Source organism: Passer domesticus, chromosome 5 (genome assembly GCF_036417665.1).
Source record: "Passer domesticus isolate bPasDom1 chromosome 5, bPasDom1.hap1, whole genome shotgun sequence".
NCBI lineage: Eukaryota > Metazoa > Chordata > Aves > Passeriformes > Passeridae > Passer > Passer domesticus.
The window spans coordinates 30,679,208-30,700,825 of NC_087478.1; the positions used below are offsets into that span (position 1 = coordinate 30,679,208).

Here is a 21,618-nt window from a genome sequence, read left to right on the forward strand (position 1 = left end):
CAAACAGGTCCAGCTCCCACAGTTCCTCCTTTGCCATGTTACCCAGCACCCAAATCCATCATTCTCCCACGAGAGCCAGAGCAATGCTTCTGAAGGTGCCAGGAATGAGGCCCTGTCCAAGTGCCAGAGACTGGCCATGCCAAAGGGAGAGTCCAAAGGAGCATCCACAGCATTCACATCTCTCACCATTGTAAAAGTGCAAAGGGGGAAAAGGACAGTGGTTGTGTCTCAGAGAGACATGAAATCTAAAAGAAAAAAAATGCTTGAATTTTAATGCAACTCTTGCCAATAGGAACTTGCAAGGAAGACAAACAGACAAATTACCTACTGCACATAAAATTATAGCATCCGCTGCTGGCTTCATACATTTTTATGACTGCATATTCTTTGATCTTTTTGCTACTTTAATGTAGGATTTTCCTCACAGAGGTCAACAATAGAACCTCAAAACCTCAGACCTCACATTGCACTGAAGTGTGGTTTTTAGTCAAATAACTGGGAGATTGGGTAGCAGTTGTTATCTGTGGGCTGGTTTGAGTCTTTCAAAGTCCCTAGTGCAAAGCTGAATGCCACATACAATACATTGCAGTGTATTTGTCTGCCAGGGTCTAAAAATGTGTCGGAAATGACAGCAGAATGCTTATAAATAGCCATAGGGCTGTGCCTCTTTCTAAGGTTAGATGAAATTGTAATGGGGAAATAACTGACTACCCACAATTCCTTCCAAATACACTGCCTCGCAACAAAATATTTTTACTGCTTTAGTTCTAAAATGCACACCAGAAAAAATACATGACTGATAAATAATTGTCCAGGTCCACAGCACTGATATGCTGTGAAGGGAGCCAAGCGTAATCTTCTTTAGTCTGTGGAAGACTGTCACAAAACTCGAAAAAAATTGCCTTTCCCTTCAATTCACCGCCTTAAAAGCTGAACAGCAAGGGGATACAGCAGAGGATTTGACAAAATGCCATTCATGAGACACCTTGTCTGATCGCACACAAAAATCTTGAAGGAGTTTTATCTTTACAGGGCTCACAAGTCAGGGAAATCTTCAGAATAATCCTAGCACATATCCTTCAGGTGCAGCTGTAGTTAGCAGATCATTGTAAAACAAAATAAAAATATGAAGAGATCAGAAACTGAAGATGCAGCAGAATGAGCCAGCATTTCCCAACTTCAGTGGGACAGCCTTGCTTTAACACCTAATTTATTACCTGGAAGTGGTGCCTTGTCTAGGAATTCTATGTTCACTGGGCACCTATAATTTCTAAGGAACAACAAAATAGTAAACATTGGTACTGTGAATCTTTTATTTCACACACAACCCCTCTGATATTTATTTTGCTATTCACTTGGATTCTTACTTTAATGAACATGCTTCATAACACAGATGTAATCTGATTATTTCTGATCCTCTGCTTCATCTCTCAAAAAAAAAAAAATCACATGTTCACCCACCTTTCCTTTCTCATACAGTTATTTCTAGAGTCCAGCAGCAGCACACCTGCTTCTATTACATGAATATACTGTAATCTGATAGAACAGAAAGCAAATTTCTGCAGTTCATGCATGGTTCAAGGTCCCAAAAGCAGTACACAGCAGTGTCCAAACCTACAAACTGGAAAGATTTTTGGAATTTTGTCCCTGATTATTTTTTCTCAACTACTATACCTAAGCATACTGACATAAACACATATACAATCAAGGACATACAAGAAGCTCCAGGTAGAACCATACAATGTTTTAACATAACAATGCATCTTAACATTTCAATTAACTTTCTGAATCTTTATAGCATCATTTACTATATTATTACTACAATAATGAGAGTGGGTGTTCAACTGTTCTCAACAAAACCAGACACATCACCATACACTGGATGTCTACAGTGCCTAATCTGAGCTGGACATCCCTGTATGATCAATGCAGCTAGAGAAAGAAGCACCTCCAGAAGGTATTACCCAAATCTTAAGAATGCAAGATTAGATCCCTCCTTAAGGGAAACAGCTACATCAGGAAAGATATTACTTGATCCCTGGTTAGTAATTTAACCCGTGAGACTGCCCTCATTGGAATCTGACATTGCCACAATACTGAAACAGGCCTAGCAGAGATCAGTGCTCTGCAATGACCACGTCTGCTCTAACAGTCATAATATATATGTAGAACTAAACTAAGCTAAAATATATCCACTGATTTATTGTCCTCTGTAAAGCTGGGTTTTAAGATATATGGCATTTGCCAGGACATAGCAGAGGAGTCACATGCAGGTCAAAACAGAACACTTGAGTCAGAGGAAGAAACACTCTCCCCTAGCTTTTATTTTAGGAGCTTTTAAAACTTTACTAGTTATGGTAGTAGCATATCAAGACTGATTTTCAAAGTTCTGCTTAAAGAGAAAACTTTCTCCTTCAAAGAAAAAAGAAAAAGAGATATACTTAGAAGACTCAGATATCCTGGATTTAAAATGCATCACCAATTTATTTCTTCATTTTATTAATGAAGGGACACAAAAATACACAAAATCTGCAGCTTTTAAATCTCTGCTCTAAAGTAACATTTCTGCATTTTTCTCCAGGTTGGCTGTAAGAAAGAAATCTCTTTTTCCCATCTATCTTCCCTTTAATTATTCATAATTGCTATGCATAAGCCTAGGAGACTTTTCAGTAATATAAAGTAAAAAATAAATGCCAAAAAAGCATAAAAACTCTATTAAAAACTATTGAAATTTTTACCCCCTAATGATTATTGTTATGAAAAATTGAGTGATATTTTACAGTTTAACACCCCTCTCTTACAATGACTATTAGGATAAGCCATAATTTGGCATTTTCCTACATTTTCAGTGTGGGTCATAATGCTGCTTAAGTGTAGACTGTTGTATTCCTAGCACCCAGCAGAAAAGCAAATTAGTTTATAATCACTCCTACAGATCTGTTCTGAAGATAGATTTTTAGGAGAGCTTTTCTGGCAGGCAAAAATAGTCTGATTAGTGGGACCTTTGATTTTTTTTCTTTTTCCATACACCGTTATTTAATATGACAGTTTTAAATGGGAGCTCTTCACAGGATTTATTACATATCTAGGTTTGAAATGTTCATTAGGCTAATTTGTATTTGAAAATAGAAACAAGAATTACAGTTGAGAAATATATTTCCTTCAGCAAAATCATTATTTTTAAAAATACTATCAGTAATTACTGTCGATACTGTCCTACTGTCTAAAGAGATTAGCACTTTTTATTTCAGAAAGATTAAGTAAAAATGAGGCTAAAATATTGCCTGTGATGAAATAAATCACATGTACTTCAAAAATAAGAGTATGATTTTCATAGGCCAGAGTATTTTAATTTAGTTTTGCTCTCACTTTCAGAAAAAATACAAAGCACTTAAGTTCTAAAGGCCTTTAACACAAACAAAAGTTGTTTATATCCTATCAGTGGAGGTCGTAGTTGAAACTAATTAAAATATTTTTGTGCTTTTCTGTTTCCAATAATAGCTGACTGATTCTGAAGATTTTTTCATACTTCTACTACTAAGAAGCAGCTGTTCTAGAGTATGACATTTTAATAGTCAAAAATATGCAGTGATCCTTTTAGTTTGCTTTTTCAAGTTTTTTTTAAAAGAAAATTTAAAATTATATCAGTCAGAGAGAACAGTATTTTAAATCTCCTAAGACAATTTTTAACCAAAACTAGCAGGGAAAAAAGATATTTAAACAGCTTTCATATGCACAGTGTGCAGCAGTGTAACAAGATGGCACAAAATTACTCTTCCTCTTTCCTTATTTAAACTTTTATCTTCTCTCAGATATAGTCATTTTTGGTCCTAATATCTCTGGCAGATGTTCTGGGGTGAATGAGGCAATTAAGAATCCAAAATTCCCATTTCTTCCAGATGCTTCTTTTCTCAATATTCACTCACTGGATATATATTTACTTTCCACTCTGCGGTGTGTAGCAGTTAGCACACCTTCTGGGCTCCATTTCACAAAATTTCCACAGTTAATCTAACACATGCCGATGCATCTTAAATGAAAGTTTAGCACTAGTAATATTTTTTCTATCAGTAGCGTATTTACATAATAGAACAAAGTTGAACAAAGTTTTAAATAAGTTGTTTACTTAAGAACTAGCTTCATTGTGTTTTTCACAGGTACAATACTTTCTGCTATGTGTCTGATTTTGAAAATTTTGTTTTTTCCTCAGTCTTTCAGCTCACTGAAGGAATCTAATGATGGTTTTGGTCTTTTCTGTGACCAGTTCTATTCACGGAGATAGAACTACAAGCTGAAGTGTTCATGCTTGCTCCCCATTCATCAAACACATATATACATAGCTTTGGGTTCAAAACCTGGATCCAGAACAATTCTGACCTTCTCAGTAATTCAGACACCTCTCCTCTCACACACAGCTCCGGAGCATAGACTCAGCTGAAGCAATTCTAATAACTTGCACCTAAAAATTCAATGGCACAGTGCACCCAAGATTTGTGTTGGTCTTAACAAAATACTTTTATTGTGTATATCCTTTCTGCAGCTCTGCATTCACCCAAAATAACACACACATTCAGGTTTATACTTTAGTCATCCAAGGGCACTTGATATTGAAGCCAGAAGTATTTTGCAAAATGGAATTCTAAGTCTACTGCATTTACTTGAGAACAATTTGAGTACAAGAGTTATACAAATCTATGGGGAAAAAAGAACAAGACAGACTTGGCAGCTCCTGCCTCAGCCTCCTCATCATTACAGACAGAATTCTTGCTCAGCCTGGTAAAAGAGAGCTGCACAAGGCAGACTGCTCTTTTATGATTTTCCTGCTTTCTGTCATCTGAACCCCCAAGCCAGCCTCCATCCCTCAGTAAGCATGCCATGGTTTTGCTCCCATCTAAGTACAGAAGTGGGTTTTTCTTGGCCACACTTAAATAGTACTTTCACACTCCCAAAAGCACGGTCAGAATTTCACTATTTCTTTGCAAATTTAACAGTTCTTCCAGACTTTCTCTGCCTGCACACAAATATCTTAAGGGCTGCTGCCAAGAGGATGGGGCCAGACTGTTCAGTGGTGCCCAGTAACAGTACAAGGGGCAACAAACAGAAAAACCAGGAAATTCAGTCTGAATCTGATGCAAAACTGCTTTTCTGTGAGAGTGTGTGAGAGACTGAAATGTTACAGTAAATGGCTTAGACATTGTTATGAAGGATTTTTTTGTACCAGGGGACTGCACATGATCAAAGTGTCACAACACATCCAGAGTATGTTACAAGAGACAGTGGCAAACTTGTCTCCCCCAGGAGAGTCATCTGAGGGTTCCCACCTTGCCTGAACATGTATTAATCCACTGAACTCTTTAGGGGAGTTTTAGGGGACCCCAACCACCAAGAAAACCAAAGAGGATCAATGGGACACCATCAGGTACCATGGAATGGCGACATTTTCTACTTAATCTATCCCTCTGTCACTATTTTTCTCTCCCACCCCACCCCCCCTCCACCTTTTTCTATTTCTTTCTATCTCTCTATCTCCTATTTACTGTTAGGTAAATGCCATATTATTGACTTAAACATATGGTCTCATTTGCACCTTAATTCAGGCAGAAGCATCTCTCTAAAAGTTTTAATTAAAGCAGATATTAACAGGGTAACAGACCATTGGAACAGGCTGCACAGAGAGGTTGTGGAGCTGCCTCCTCTGGAGACATTCAAGACCTGCCTGGACACAATCCTGTGTAACCTGCTCCAGGTGAACCTAGATGATCTTCAGAGATTGTTGCCTTCCCACAACAACAATTCTCTGATTCTGTGTATTTTTGCTCTACAAGGAGGAATTGAACAAATATAAAATCCAGGTTTAACAGCTAAACCTTTTTTTTTAAACAACAGAATGACATTTGCAGAATGATACACAGATATAAATAAATCTGTCACAGACCAGATTTCACTGGCTTCTGAATGGCAAAATGAGACTCCACTTGAAAATTAGAAATAAAATAAGACCTTTAGAAATTTATTCAGACATTATGACCCTGATACAGGAGAAGAGTTTTAGGCAGATGAAGGAACAACATCCAAACCAAGTTCTCCTGCTAAGAGACTTTTCAAATGTTCCAGAAGCTGTCCAACAGTTTGTAAATTATTTTATATAGGAATTCAGGGAAGAATTCACATGTACACTTAAAGCTTGAGTTCTCACTTTTTGAAAGGAATGAGCTCTGAAAGCTGTTTCAGAGAATCCAGAAGAGATGCCTGAAACAAGATGTTGTGGAAAATTCCCTGAGTTTTCAGTTAGTTTTCAAAATCACCACTATTTTGTGAAAGTCCTATAAATAAATTATAAGCACTTAAAAAACTAAAATGGTCCACATAAGCTATTTCAGCAGTGATGATCTTGCATTTTCCTCTTTCATCCAAGTCTCTCTTACACACAGATGCATATGTTGCCATCTTATTGTAAAGGTTTTATACCTTCTCAGTGATAGCTCATGGGCAGCTCCTCACAGCACTGACTCCTTCTCCTCTGCACAGCCAACAAACTCCATCTCAACCAGCCAACCTGCTCTTTTATAACACCCCTCTTAATTGGATCCAGCTGTGGCCTATTAAGAGCAGGCTTGTTCTTAATGCTTGATAATTAGCACAGCTTTAACTCCTTAGGGGTGAGATTACCTTCACCATCTCTATTCTCCTACATTTTATCTATTCACACGCATACATATATACATTGTCTTCCAAAATGATTACAAATTTTACACATTTGCATCGAGTCTTTTATAGCTGGACTCACAACCTCAAAGGCCTTTTCCCACCTGAAAAATTCTATCATTCTATAATAGAATAACTCTCTATTGCAGAGGAAGACTGCTCCAGTGAGCCTTAAAACAGAAAATTCCCTCAGCCTCCCAGTAAACACAACTTAATTTTTGGTTCAGAAAGAAACTTTAAAAACTGCAAATCAAAACAAGAAAAACATTATTCTATGGATACTTCCCAGAACAGCTGACTTCTTCTGAATGTTTTCTTGGCACCTGTATGACGAAAGAACAGCTGTTCTAAATATGACACTGTACAAGCAATTACTAACACTGTTGTTGAGTAAATTAAGTGAAGAGTGTCAAGAGAGAAGGGCACAGTCTTTATACATCAGCAGCAGAAAATTAATGCAGATGAAAATCAGATTAACATATGCCCTGAATGTTAGAGAAATAATCTCTACATGGGATGTGCTTTTTCAGGCACAGATCAATCAATCTGAGTATGTGACATCCTTTGAGATGGATTATGGGGTATGCAGTAGGCACCAGCACACATATGGGACAGTAATTGTTGATTGCATGGAATGTGTATTGGAAAGTCTAAGGAACAGTGCAAAAAACTTAATATTGGCACTACAATATATATGTGTTCTCCATACAGGAAAGCTGATGTTGACTTTGAAGATAGAATTGGTTTTAATCCTGACACTGCAGTAGTTTTACCCATGTGGTTTGTGGTGTAAGGGACCTTAAAGATCATCAAGTTCCACACACATACTGTTAAGGCTCAGACTGCAATTATAACATGATATTGACTCATTATATTTGATTTATAAAAATTATATGATCTTAAAATATTAAATTTTGAGAAAATATAATGTAAAGGAAACTTTAAACTAATCAGATTTTCTTTTCAATTATATTCTTGTTGGATAGTCCCAGATGTATTTCTTCAAGGAAAAAAGACAGGAAAAAAAATAAATTGTCATACTAGTGGAGAAAAATCTGCTTGATTTCTCTACCACAAAAAGCTGATTTCAGGGTCTTGGATATAAATTTGTCACAACTGTCCAATATATCTCAAGATAATCCATCCATTGGCTCCAAAGGCATCAGAGGATCCAAATACTGCCTTTTCTACGGTTCATGTCCAATTCCAAGGCTGGAAACTTCAACCATAAGTACGTGCAGAACTTTCCTGCACATAAGGATTCACATCCTCCGAGTAACTCAGCAAACTTTTGTTACCAGAATTAAGTATTTATATAAAGACAGAAAAATAACATTTCCTCAAAAGGTTTACTTGTGTAAACTCATCTGATATTTACCTTTAAAATTTTGTAACAATTGTCCTGCTTACAACTCCTATAGTACATATCTGTACTGGAAGGATCCTCATAAAGGCAGTGCAGCCAGTACAGTCAATGAGTAAAATTGTTTTCAGAAAGAGGAAAGGTTCTGGAGAGTGGGCACAGGCAACTGCAGCAATGCCATGGCTTGCTGTGGCACAGCATCCTGCTCCAGGATGTATGACTGGTGTCTCCAGGTCACTAAACAGTCCTTCTCTTCCTTCCTGATCACAGCTGCATCTAACATCTTTATTTAAGACATTCTCTATGATATGATATGCATTTAGGCAAATGAAAAATTCAGACTATAACTGCAAGCCCAGAAACTAATATTTTAAATATGGAATGGCTAACAAAAATATACATTACTATATGCTGCGTTATTGAGCACTTAAAAAGTTAACACAAAAATAAAAATTCTGATCAACAGATCCAAGAGATCAACAAAAACTGTGCAAATAAACTGCGCAACAGTTTATTTCATACTATTTTTATGATTTTAGTAAAAACTGTGGCATGCAAATGTAAACGCTCTGTTTTCCTAGGCATAAGAATAAAGAAATCTAGCAGAATGTATTACTCAGTACGCATAACTCTACTGGAGGAATTTGAGACCAAGAATATAAAGCTGGAAAAGTGGATCAGATTCCAGTATTAGGGAAATGTCAACATTTACTTATGATAGGAACAAGTAACAGAAGAATAAGCATATTATCAGTGGTTTTTTTCAGTCCTAAGACCTTACAATATTTTCCTAACAAAGAAGTATAGGAAATTTTAATCTTCTGAAACAGAAGTTGGCTAAAGAAACATTTGATTGGTAGGACAGTTATCTAAAGGAAGATATTAAAAAGTTTGGAATTTGAAACTGTAAAATCTACCTTGTAAACTTGTAAACTATACCTTTTACAAGAATGTAACATTTTTTACAATCATCTTCTTTACTCTACAATATAAAAATCTGAATATATTTAAGAAAATTACTCTGGGTACTTACTTGTGGCAAGTTAATAAAAAATTTGGCATAGGGATTAGAAGACCAGGCCCAAAAAAAAACCCTGTCCTTTTCCTTTTCTCAGAAAAACCTCACACTACTTGTATGTATACTACTTGTCAAATATAAATAGAAAGCCCTACTACTTGCCAAATATAAATAGAAATATTTTTAAGTGATCAGGATAAGGGAAAATGCATGCTGCATCATTGCAACCCTGGAACTTGTCCCTCCATGGCTGCTTCAAGGACAGACAGGATTCACAGCCAAGGTGACAGTGGGAATGGGGAAAAAAGTGAAGACAGACTTTTGTTGTGATGGAGCTGGCAGTATAGGGAAGAAATAGGCAACTCTGCTATTGCAAAGATTTCTTCACCCATCTCCTAGTGAACATCAGAACTACTGGCACCTTAACAATAAGAGATTCTTTTTCCCTTCAGATCCTGGCAGATGGTCAAGGAATGTTATCTCCTGAATTCTAACAGATATGGTATTAACATTTTAGATTGCAGTGACAGATACTGATACAAAAGTTTTTGACTGACTGTTCTATTTTATCTTCAGGGAAATGGCAATTTTTGTATTAGGTTCTGATCCTGATGACTGAAACTTCCAAATCAGGCTAAAGCTAGATAAGAACATCTAATATCTTTCTTCCCTATGCCTGCTAAAATAACTATCATCTTCCTTTGTTTCTATATTTAAACATTAATTACACTTAGAATTAGGTTAGTGAAAGCTGCACACAAAGCATTCTCATTTAAAAGAATTTATCTCTGCGCCAAACTTCTAAAAGAGATAAGATGGTCCATGTTTGAGACAGCGAATATGACAAAAGAATTTTTGAATGAAGCAGGACTGATTGACACAAAAATAATACATGAGCGGATGTGTCCATCTAATATTTTGACAGACTGTACCCACCAGTTTCCAGCCTCACCTGGCAGCTCCTAAGGCATCCACACACATTCCTCTTCATGCCTGCAACTTCTCTCATTTAAATATTGGACATTTTATTTTCTAATTCCAGTAAAGAACCTGGGAATATGCAGAACAACTCTTTTGTCCTTTGACAGGTCCACACAACCAGAAGGTGAATTTATCAGCAGGGTCAGATCCCTCAACAAATGTTACAGTATAGGTACTTCAAAAAAGTGCAAACTGAGGAAAAAACAATACTGCATCTGCTTACCCCTTATAATAGATCCCCCATAGTGGAACTGGGAGTCCTGAATTTGGTGCCCTCCATACCTCAAACCACATATCTTATATTCCCAAAAAATGGCATTACCTCCAAATCGGGCTCACTCAGCTCACTGGAAGGAAAACAAGAGGGAGCATGTAGCTCTCTAGTGGTTACTTAGGTGGAAGAAATATCTTATATCTGGTTTCTGTATTCTGCACTGAGGCTACTTTCTGTTTTTAAATTGAATACAAATGCCCTCTATTTATGTGTTATGAATGCTGTCTTCTACACAATATAAAATCCTCAATAGCAAGGACAAATGTAAACCCATACTAAACCACTATAACCTCATGATGAAGGTATTTTTACAGAAATACTGAATACTTCAGAGATGTCCTATGTAAGCTTTGGGACTATTCTCTAGTCTTAACTAGACAGAGTCCCAAAACATTAGGAATGTAGCTTCTTGTTTCTCATAGTGATACCCATTCCCAAATCCGGGCACATTTGGCACAGGCTGCATCGCAGCACTGGTGCCAGCGGTGTTCCTGCCTCAGCAAGGCAGCTGAGAAAGGCAGACTTATCCAAGAAGGGTGACTTAACCATCAGCTTTAGGGGCTCCTTCATTCAGATGGATTTTGGAACAGCTCCTCCTCTGCATTATCTCCTTGTGAATAGAAAGATATTCCCTCAGACTTCTAATTTAGTGCAAATTCACAGACAAGTAGGAGCAGCAATTCTGCATCTCATATGATAGTTTAGTGTATCTATATAATAGGCATCAGATTAACAAGTCCAGCTTTTGAGTGACTTTTTTAAATGAAAATAAATTATTGTGACTTTTCATGATAAGTTAAAAAAGACACAATTACTTATCTACCTAGAGTGTTTTCTGGTTCTGTAACAAATTCCTTCTGGCATGTAAGCATTCATCATTAGCCATATTTTTAAGTTACTTCTTATTTTTTCCAGGATTTAAAACCAATGCTAGACTTGTTGTTTTACATTTTGAGAAATATTAAACTATACTTAGATTCAAAAGCGCTCTTCATTTAATTAGAATATTTTATTGCATTATCAATTTTAAAAAACCTTAGTGATCAAAAAGTTCACAAATTTATGTATCTTGAAAGAGTTTTTAATTTTAGGGTAGAAATTTTGTGCCACAGTAGTCTCTTCTCTAGAAAGGAGTGCTTGTAAGGGGGTATCAGTACATTTTTTTCTCCAAAGGACCAGTTCAACACTTGACACGTTAAACATGGGCTGTGATACAATGGTCATCAAATCAATTCATGCTCCCTATGACAGAAATAGCAAAAAGGCAGTGATGCTGAACTGATGCCTGCCTGCCATATCTGCCAGCAAACACTGTTTTGTTTGTTTTCCAAGGGCTAGCAATGTGTAGGAGGATCAGGATTAGTCTTTATCAGTTTTTTGACTCATACACTTGACAATGTCCTTTTGGAGATTGATATGCCTCTCTCCTCTATGCAGCCACTTCAGCACAAATGCTTCTGGTACTGCAAGCTGATTCTCAGGTGCACATGCTTGGGTAAGGCACCCATCACCATGGTATCAGGTTCCACAGCAAAATGGAAAAATAGCAAAGTTACTGGGTTTTTTTACAAAAGACAGGATAAATGGAATATAAGCATGTGCATATCCTGGAATCACACTGAAAAACTCATAATCCTGTGTGCAGTAAAAGAATAAGATTTGTGTTGTTTTAAACACTGTTTAACATTCTTAGCTCTTGGACTTACTGTCCAGAATGATGAAACTCCAACCATCAGTCAAGATAATGGGAGCAGAAGTGTCTTCAAACCAGACTTTCAAGAGAAAGAGGGGTGGATTTGGCACCCGCACACATCACACTGAAAAGATGTAATCTGAAATCCCAGCTTGTAACCCTGTTGCTCAATTGGTCCTCAGAGCCTTGTTTCCCATGCCCTGCCTTGACCTCTGTTTTTCTTGCTGCTGACTTGGAAGTTTTCATTTGTGCCACATCCCAGAAATAAATGCAACAAGCCTACTCATAGCCTGTCAGAGTTATCTGTTTATATTCCTCCTGAAGTCTGCCTGGAGAGCAGAATGCTCATTAAACAATTTTTCACACACTGATGATCTTTTTCTTCTTGTACTTTTTCTTTTCTTTAACAATAGCTTTCTGAAAAAGAGATTGGTTTGAAAGTTAGTGCAACTGGTGAATAATATGAGTAAGTCAATAGGAAATAAAGATTTTTTTCAGATGCAGATTATTGATTTTTGGAATTGTAGGGGCTCCTTCAAAGTCATTAAGGGTTTGTCATGTCAATATGTTAGTAAGGACTTCTATAAATGAAGATTAATGATGCTAGGGATAATTAGTGTTGAAAAAACTCACATGTTACTCAGTATTTGGAAACTCCATGCAAAGGTGAACAGCATCAACTTCTCCTTCAATGTACCTTGGCTCCATTTTTGCCATGAGAGCAGGGGGAAGATTTTCTATGATACAATGGGAATTCAAATTCCCAGTACCTTTGGAAATCAATGGCAATTGAGCTGCATAACTCTGAGTTTTGCTTTTTTTAAAAAAATCCCCAGTATAGTGAGTGCAGCTGATTTACTAATTCCACAAGCCAAAATGTTTCTGAATATTTTTTTATTTCCAAAAGAAATTAAACAGGTAAAGTAGATGCTTTTCCAAATTTTTTTCCCAAATTAAATACTCAAGTCATGCTTCTCATTATTATTTTTTCATTATTATATATTTTGTTAAAGCCATGAAAAGACACAAATTAATGAAAAAGGAGCATTTTGTTAGCTTGCAGGAATATAAAGAAGACCCTACAGATTATAATCTCATTTTTAAGGGGGGCCATGCACTTTTTTATCTAAAAAAAAAATAAATATTCCTTAAGTTCTCTCTGCTCTAAGGCTGAGGTTTAAACAACAAACACTGTCCAGATAATCAATGTATAGTTCTGCTGGGGTTTCCCTCATACAGCTAAGCTACAATTAGTGGTGGATGTTATTTTTCTCAATTATGAAACACTAAATCCCAAAATAGTCCTTATGGTTACAATTTGTTTCTATGAAATACATGGTTATAGGTTTTACTCGTCAGTTTTCCAAAAAGTACAGCAAGCATAACTTGAAGTTTGAATTTCACAGAAGCAAACACAGCTTGACCAGCCCTTGCTCATAGAATCAAAATGGTCTGGATATTGGCTTTTTGCATGTTTTAAGAGAAATAACCAAAGCAAAAGAACTCTGAATGCAGGCTATATGCAGGATATCTTGGCCCTTTTCCAATAGACAACTAAATTGGGAAGCCACAGCAGGAATCTGTATTCTGGTTTGAGGAGGAACAAGGCTGAGGAAAGGGTATCAGCACAGTTCTTGTCTGGCATGATGCCCAGCTGGTGGCCTGCTGGACCACATCAGACTGTTTTGTCTGCAGTCGAATTGCAAACTGTATAAGACTGCGTAAGTGTCTCTGCATCCTGAAGTCCTTAATCAGTGGGTCATTTTGAAGAAAGGTATCTTCACACAACTGAAAAATATCAAGCAGCTTGATATATAAAAATACCTGCTCATAAAATCCTATCATTAGATGAACATTGTAAAATGTACATGAAACCAGAGAAATTAATTAACTGGGGTTTTTTGGAATCCTTCCTCTGGGTTTAACTCCTTAGCTTGCTTTACCCACATTGTTAGAGTTTATTCTGATCTTGTATAAGCAGATAAACAGCCAACAGACACTATATGACAATGAGAAATGGAGTTCAAAATCCTGTTATACTGCAGATCACAAGTCCTATTAGCCTATAAGAAGGCATTAGTTTGTGAATCTGGAGAGCTTGTTCCTTGTGTTAGGGTAAACAGAAGCACACATGCAAAAGAAAGACCTTTTTGCAATATTAAATAATCCATCACAGCTTATGCTGGTATGTATACATACATATTAAGGGCTGGAATGACCAAGAGAAAACAAATCTCACATTGTCACAAAAAGTTCCTGCTCAGGTGTTAGGAGGAAAGCATAGAAACCAGACAATACTGCAAAGTGGCAGTCTTTTTTGGATGATGAAACAGTGTCATTCAATATACATTATCCATGAGGTTAATCTTGGTTGAAAACTGCACACAGAAGCATCATATAAGCTACTAAAAATTGCTTCTTTCTAGGGTTCATTCCAGGAATTAATTTGCATCATATATATCTGCTGATAACTATTTTTGTGAGATAAAATATAGTCAATAATTATTTTTTTTATTCCTCTTTTTTAGCATTTAGTGAAATGCTGATTAGTGAACCAGTATCACAAGACACAAGTACACATGAGGAGAAAAGGTCACATAGATCAGACTCTTCTGAATTTGTTGATGGAGGCCACAGACACAACAGTATGATAGAACAGAACAGAATTTCTTACCTTTATGATGATTTGCCCCAGATGCTAATTTCCCCCACAGTGTTACGACAAATATTATTATTAGCAGTTTTCCTTTTGTTGCTTTCTGTAAGTATCTCTTATTCATCCTGAAAAGAAAAATACACAAAATTAAATATTTATCTTAAGATTACTTAAAAAGACATATTTTTCTTAATTTAAGGAGAATTGACTAAGTTTTTATAAATGTCCAGCTCACAATCTTAAAGTCTTGAATTCTGCTGAACTCTAAATGAGGTACATAAAGTAGCAACATAACCTCCCATCCTGGTCTGACAGCACTCCTCCACCCATCAGTACCAGGAGAATTCAGCAGCATCATCATTTCTCTCAGGGCACAAAGAGTGTTCATAACCACAGCAGACTCCAAAGCTGGCAAGAAGGATGAACCCATGCATCCCTGAGCAGGTTTTGATAAACTGAGCAGTTCCACTACTGCGTCTGCAGCCAGTCATGGTTGTGCATCTGTCTCTGATCATACAGTGGTGTTTTTAACTTTTGGGATTGCAGCTCTTTTTGGATTTTGCCCACAAGTCCTAAGGCGATAACAGATTTGAATAGACCTTCAGTTCATGTCCCGGTCCTCCTGCAGAGAAATCCTGTTAGGAAGATTTGAGGGGTTTGGAAATATGAAGTAGAGCAGGGCAGGTTCAGTACCCTCTCTCCTCACTACCTTTGGGTAATGAAAAGATCTGATTTACTGCACCAAGGGAAATTGCACAGAGCTCCCCTCATCTCACTCAGTGATGTTTTCACTGTGACAGCGAGCCACCAGAGTGGTTCAAGCACAAGATAACACATGACTTATTTCTCACTAAACTCCTCCAAAGTAAAAATACCCCTCCACCTGCCAAAAAGACAACTTCAAGCATGTAGGTTCTAGTGCTTAAGGATTACAGTTGTGCAGAAAGTGGCAAGAGGTACAGTAATGAGTCCTTTTCTCACTTCCTCCCTGTGGAAGAATTCTAGGGAGCTGGCTATGAAACAGCTCTACACAATGGTCATGTTTCTGCTGATAGGTCAACAGAACAATGACAACTATTTCAAACCACTTATACAAAAAAGCTGAAAATTTGATCACTTGAACAAAGTTGTTGCTGTTTTGTAATGCCTGGAATTAGGTTGTTTTTATGAGCAGAAAAAAATGCATTACTTGATTATGATTGCACATTTTTCTCCTATTGTGTTCACAAGAAACCCAAAGGAATTCATGTGTACCTCTTCTCCTCTGCTTGTGTACAGTGCTATCCTGGGCAACCACAACTCTGAAATGCAGACTGCTTTAATACAGATTTAACCAGTAATATGTTGAAAGTCCTAAATCATTTTCCACTTCTTCAAAACAATTCCTCTCCTTTCAGCAAATTTCTTTCAAATATAACACCACAATCTGATAAGGCAACACACACCCCACAACTACACTTATGACTTCCAGACTTGAAACCAGACCACTTCCCCCAGAATGGCCAATTTTGCTCTCCAGGAGATTGATGAGCAGGCTGTGTGTAAGAAAACATGACTGAAACTAACAACCCACTGAAGAGTGCACCAAACCCTTTCAAACATGAATTCAGAGCAAACAGTGCTGAGCATCCTTTTACAGAAGTCACACATTTATTATGTGTTTCCCAGAGGTTTAGATATCACGTTTATCAAGCAAAAGGAGAGAGGAGTGAGAAAGTGCTGTAGCCAGGATGGTGTGTGTGCCCCTGAAAGCCTGACTGATTAATAATCACAGCAGAGATCGCAGTGTGCTGTGAACCACTCTAAGGTCTGCCTTCTTGCACTGCTTCCAGTGCCTTTGGAGTGTAAACTGCATATTCATCATCAGCTCCAGGTTTATGAACCCCTCAAAGCTAAAGGGAAATACATTATTTGTCACTGTAAATAATAAGAAAAAAATGAGACTAGAATGCACATTCAGCATATGCTCTTTCACAGCTATCTCTGTGAAAAGAATATGAATTAACTCTTTCACTCTAGATTCTCATATTGCACCTGTTATGCTCCTGGTGCCAAGTCATCTCTCATTAAAATCAAATCTTTCTTCCTCACCTACATAACATTGCTCAAAACCCAGTGGGACTTGCACCATTAAAGCAAGATTGAATCTAATACAGTTTCTTCCTGTATTCTGCTGATGCCAGACTCCCTCACTGTGCTGTGAGACTGGCAGCAAATGCACATCAGAAAATGCAAATGCATCAGGAAAAACAGTAGTGGCAGGGAAAGAGAAAAAAACAACCTCTCTGCCTGAGAACAGTGGCCCTCAGGATGCATGGCAGAGTGAAGATGCAAACCCCTGCACACAGCTGAGCACACCAAAAAGGAGTAAGCTTGCACTGAGTGAGACTGCAAAGTCAGGGAAGGGTTTCAGCTTTGACACAGAAAGTCTGGGCTCATTGCCATTGCTAGATTTCCCAATCATGAGAAAAATTATTCACCACTTTCTGCACCACAAGCTTATTACATTTTTCTGCATTAGTTATTAGTGGTATTCACCTTTAGAAGGACAAAAATCTGAACTGTGTCTAATAATAGTCTCATAATAAACATAATTAACAGAAAAATCAGTGCAAGGAGCAGTTTGGGACTAATAGTTCAGAGGCCACCAGAAGAACTACAGAAAAAACCCTGATCAGTTAAAGCATTCATAACATTCAGCTGTTCAAATAGAAAAATCTCAAAGATGATGTTAACCTTCAAAGCAATTATGCTATACAACCCCAGACCCAGAGTGTGATGGTGTGCATTGTCACCCTCAGTGGTCAGTCCAAGGACAGACAAGAGGCTGCATGAGCACAAAGACGTGAAGCTCTCTGCTCCGAGCAGTACTGCTACACACAAGGACCACATTGTAGCAACACAGCCCTTGAAACAAAAAATGAAGGGTTTGTAGTCCAAGAAGCTGAGAGGTTGGGATGGATGCACATCATTGACAAAGTGAGTCAGGAGCTAGAAAAGAAGGAGAGGACAGAGATGCCATGAGATATGCCCAGTATCTCACTGCATGCATTATCACCCGGGCTCTGAAACCCTGATGCTGGTTATTTTGTTATGGATTTGCAAAACAGCCCATGATAGGGCACTGAGAAAACACTGGGACTTGGTAGTATTTGACCTCAGCTCTGAGATAACTATTAGCCTCCTGCAACCCTGATCTATGTCAGGCAAGTGCATCCAGGAAATAAAATTGAGTCCATTTCAGTACTGTTATTGCACTACATAACTGGCTGCGATAAGTAGGAAAAATAAGCTCTGAAATTATGTCTGCTTTTACTAGAAGTGATGCAGAGCTCCACAGACAAACTAGAGATATTAACCTGAATAGTTTTATTTTTGAGACATTATTTTATTTACTTTCTTTTCTTCAGAACCTCTCCCTCACTGTGATCCATCCAGCCTTCAATAATGCCACATAAGACAAAGCTGATCAAAACAGAGAATAGCCATGCTATAGGAAACACCTACATGTGAAAATCAATTTTACACATGAGCTTTATGTGTAACAATTTCCTTCAGTTTCTAACCTAAGATACTGGAAATGAACCCAAGAAATTCTCTGCACTTTCACACAAAAGAGGATATGAAAGTCTACCATGTTTGAGTACATTTTTCAATGTGCTCTGAAGCAAGAAAAAAGAAAGATAGATCCTTTTGTGGTTCAGGAATGCTTTCAAAATATAACAAAAAGATGTCACCCACACAATTCAAACAGGCAGTGGCTGAGTGTGAGATGGCTCTGTTATGCCTGGCTCTTCACTGACACCATAACACAAGGATTCATTCACAGGATTTGTTACTTTTGCTCCCTAAGATTTCTTTTGCTTGAAGCACACTCCATGAGACCAACACCAGTCTGGTAACATGAACTCAAGAATAGACTCTTCTGGTGATTAGTGACAAAAAAACTGCAGGACTTTTTTTCTCAGGGCGAAACCATATCTGATGCTGCAGAGGAGTTTCACAAGCTGCCACATCAGCAGAATTCCTCCCCCTGCCCTCTGTGGCTCAACAACAGCAAACCGTGAATACACTCCAGTGTTGCACAGGCTCTCCTTGTCACTGCTGCACCTCGCTGTCAGCCCATTTTCAACAGCAGATGGGGTCCAACCACTCAGCTGTACTGACAATGCCATGCACAGATGTGTATTTTCAATGTAGCATCCATAAGCTTTCGTATTTCTACTTTCTTCCTTCTTTGTTTCTGGACTTGAGATCAGCCACCTTGCCAATAGCTCAGAATTAAAGGAGAATCACGTGGGAATTATCTTACATTGCATGACCAGTGCTAAACAGACTTGCTTTCTGATTTTAGGTGAAGTATAAACTCATGTTATTTTTGTTGTTGAGGAGTAAAAACTGAAAGGAAAAAATAGCTTTTACTCTTCCTTTAATAACTTATACACAAGTAAAATTGTCATGTTTCCTACCGAGTAACAGCATTCTTCTCTGTTGCTCCTTATTTTTCTTTTCTTTACATAAAACAGATTCTCTGAAGTTGTTTAAAGTTCATTTGTTCCTGCTTTACTTATGTGGGAAGTTTCACTGTCAGTAAGGCTCATTTGCCTTTTGCAAATGCACAGATCCTGTGAATGCAACTGTTCACAAAGAGAGACAAGCCTATTTCTCTACTGAATCATGACAAAATGCTTGAGACAAAAATCTTATAGAAAATTAGTCCCACATCCTCTTAGTTTTCTTTGTATGACAAATATTTTATTTGCTACTTCAGAAAAAGCCTAAATGAGTAGTAGAAATCACTAGAGACCCCAAGTCTCTTGTACAGAAACAAAGCAGCCATTTAAATTATCTTCTCTACTGTGTTGAATCGTACATTATTATTAGTTGTGTTAGTTGCTACATCCCACACAATGCAGGTATTTGCAGTTTCATTCAGCCTTTCCCATGTAGACAAATGCAGATTTAAAAATGGCCCCCTGGTGAATAAGGTCACTTTGTAAAAATTACACCAATGTGACCCCTATATATTTGCATATATATAAATTCCCTCTATGACATTCGTGTCATGTTTGCTCAGGGAACAAGTAATTTGCCACTTTCATTACATCAGGTACAAGGTAGCTCGTGAAAATCAATCTTCCTTCTGCTTCATACAACACAGCCTGTAACAGACACAAAGTGCACTCTGATTCCAAAAGGAAGCTGGGGAACAGACATGAGTACATTCTCACAAGCCACTTTCTTTGATGCAGGTGGGCAATGAAAGAAAGGGAATAAGCATTCAGCCTAGCAATGCACACTAGTGTCACACAGGAGATGATGGAAATCCCTGCATACAAAGCAAAAGGTGTGGGTTTGTTGGGTTTTTTCTAAAAAAAGTTGTTTAACAGTGTGAATATTTCAATAGCCAGAATAAGTAGTCATAGAGAGCTTAGCCTCACTACTAAGAAAACATTCAGAAATAGTTAAAGCACTCTGGGCAGATGGATACACCAGTCTTGTCACTGTTACTTTGTTAAGGGTAGCAGTGGAAGCAGACTGAAGACTTTGATGCTTTAATGCCATAAAGAGGGCTTTTGAAATGCTACTGTGCTAAAACTTAGGACTTTGAGGCACATTAAATCTTGACAGAAGTCCTATAGCATATGATTGATATGTATGCTCCTATTTTTCTTTTATTTAAATCAGTGTAACTTAAGCACATACTTAAATTTAAGAACATACTGAAATGTATGTACACATGAGTTCTTGGAAACAGATTAGCAAGCAAGCTTTTATAAGAGACAGTTCCAAGAAAAGAAAATGTCTCAAATATCTGAAAAATAAAAAGTTATGGAATATATGAAAACATGCAATAAACAAAAAAAAATTCTTTTTTGCTTACTTCAATTAGTTTCCCAGCAGAGGGAAACTGCAGACAGATGCACATACAGGTAATTACATTTGCCAACAGTCTCACAGCACTTGGATGAGAAATTTACATATATATTATTGTTTCCAAAATCTGATAAGGATGAATGCTCAAATTGCCAGAGGTTTAAAATGCTTTAGGCACCTAGCTGCATTCCATCTCCCAGCTAGAAACACTGAGATGATGGAAAGAACTTATTTCTTCCAAAAGCTGATGTATGGTTGTGATACTGGTCTTCTCTCTAAACTGCTATCAGTGTTAATGTCCCCTGTTTCCAAATTAACCCCAGTTCTTTGTGCACACAGTTGATAGTAATTTTCATCTTCATTAATTTTCCAACACAACACCTAATTGAAAGCAATAAAAAAGCAAAGAAATTGTAAACAAGAAATGCACAGCCCTTCTAGCCAGCTTCAATTCAAATAATACAGATGAATTTAACTGACTAAATTGCTTTCTTGGTCATTTCCTAAGGACCAGCAAAAGAATGTTCACCTGACGAACATTAATGCTGACACGTTACTCAGGATGGAGAAATAAAATCCCATTAATTTTTGGGAGGTCAGGTTCTATATTTCTACATATTTACAAAAATATAAAACTTAAAGTAATAATCTAGGATTAAACCTACACGTTCTATTCACTGACTTTTTAAATACTAGCATAAAGCATTATGGAATATTTAAACATCCAAGGCATTAAAATATCTTTAAGCTGCCCAATGATGTCCAACAGCTTTGTGAAATAATCTCTGACCATGAAGTGCTCAGTATTAGAGGGTACTTAGGCTCCAGTTCTCATCATTTTCTCTGATATTATCATGCCACTTTAAACTATTTCTCTCCCAGTTTCTATGCTTAAGGGAGCTTTAAGTTGCAGGAGGTATGAGCTATTCACTTAATCATCAAGGCAGCAGTATTTGCTCATATCTTACATGTGATCCGCCTGCAGATGATTATTTAAATTTTCTTTATTCATATCTCACTAACCAATCAAAAGCTTAACTGTGAAAAAAAA

General features: G+C 37.3%; 1 protein-coding gene across 4 annotated transcripts in view; it reads right to left on the bottom strand.

Annotated features, from left to right (window-relative positions):
* Positions 1-21,618, bottom strand: part of TAFA2 (TAFA chemokine like family member 2) — a 179,947-nt gene that overhangs the window by 34,754 nt on the left and 123,575 nt on the right. For all 4 annotated transcript variants that reach the window (XR_010363682.1, XR_010363681.1, XR_010363683.1 and 1 more), the window contains one exon: positions 14,709-14,815. Coding sequence is in view for 1 of the 4 variants with exons in the window: in XM_064422529.1 (XP_064278599.1) it covers positions 14,709-14,814 (106 nt within the window). In the remaining 3 variants the exon portion in view is untranslated. The remainder of the gene's footprint in view (positions 1-14,708; positions 14,816-21,618) is intronic.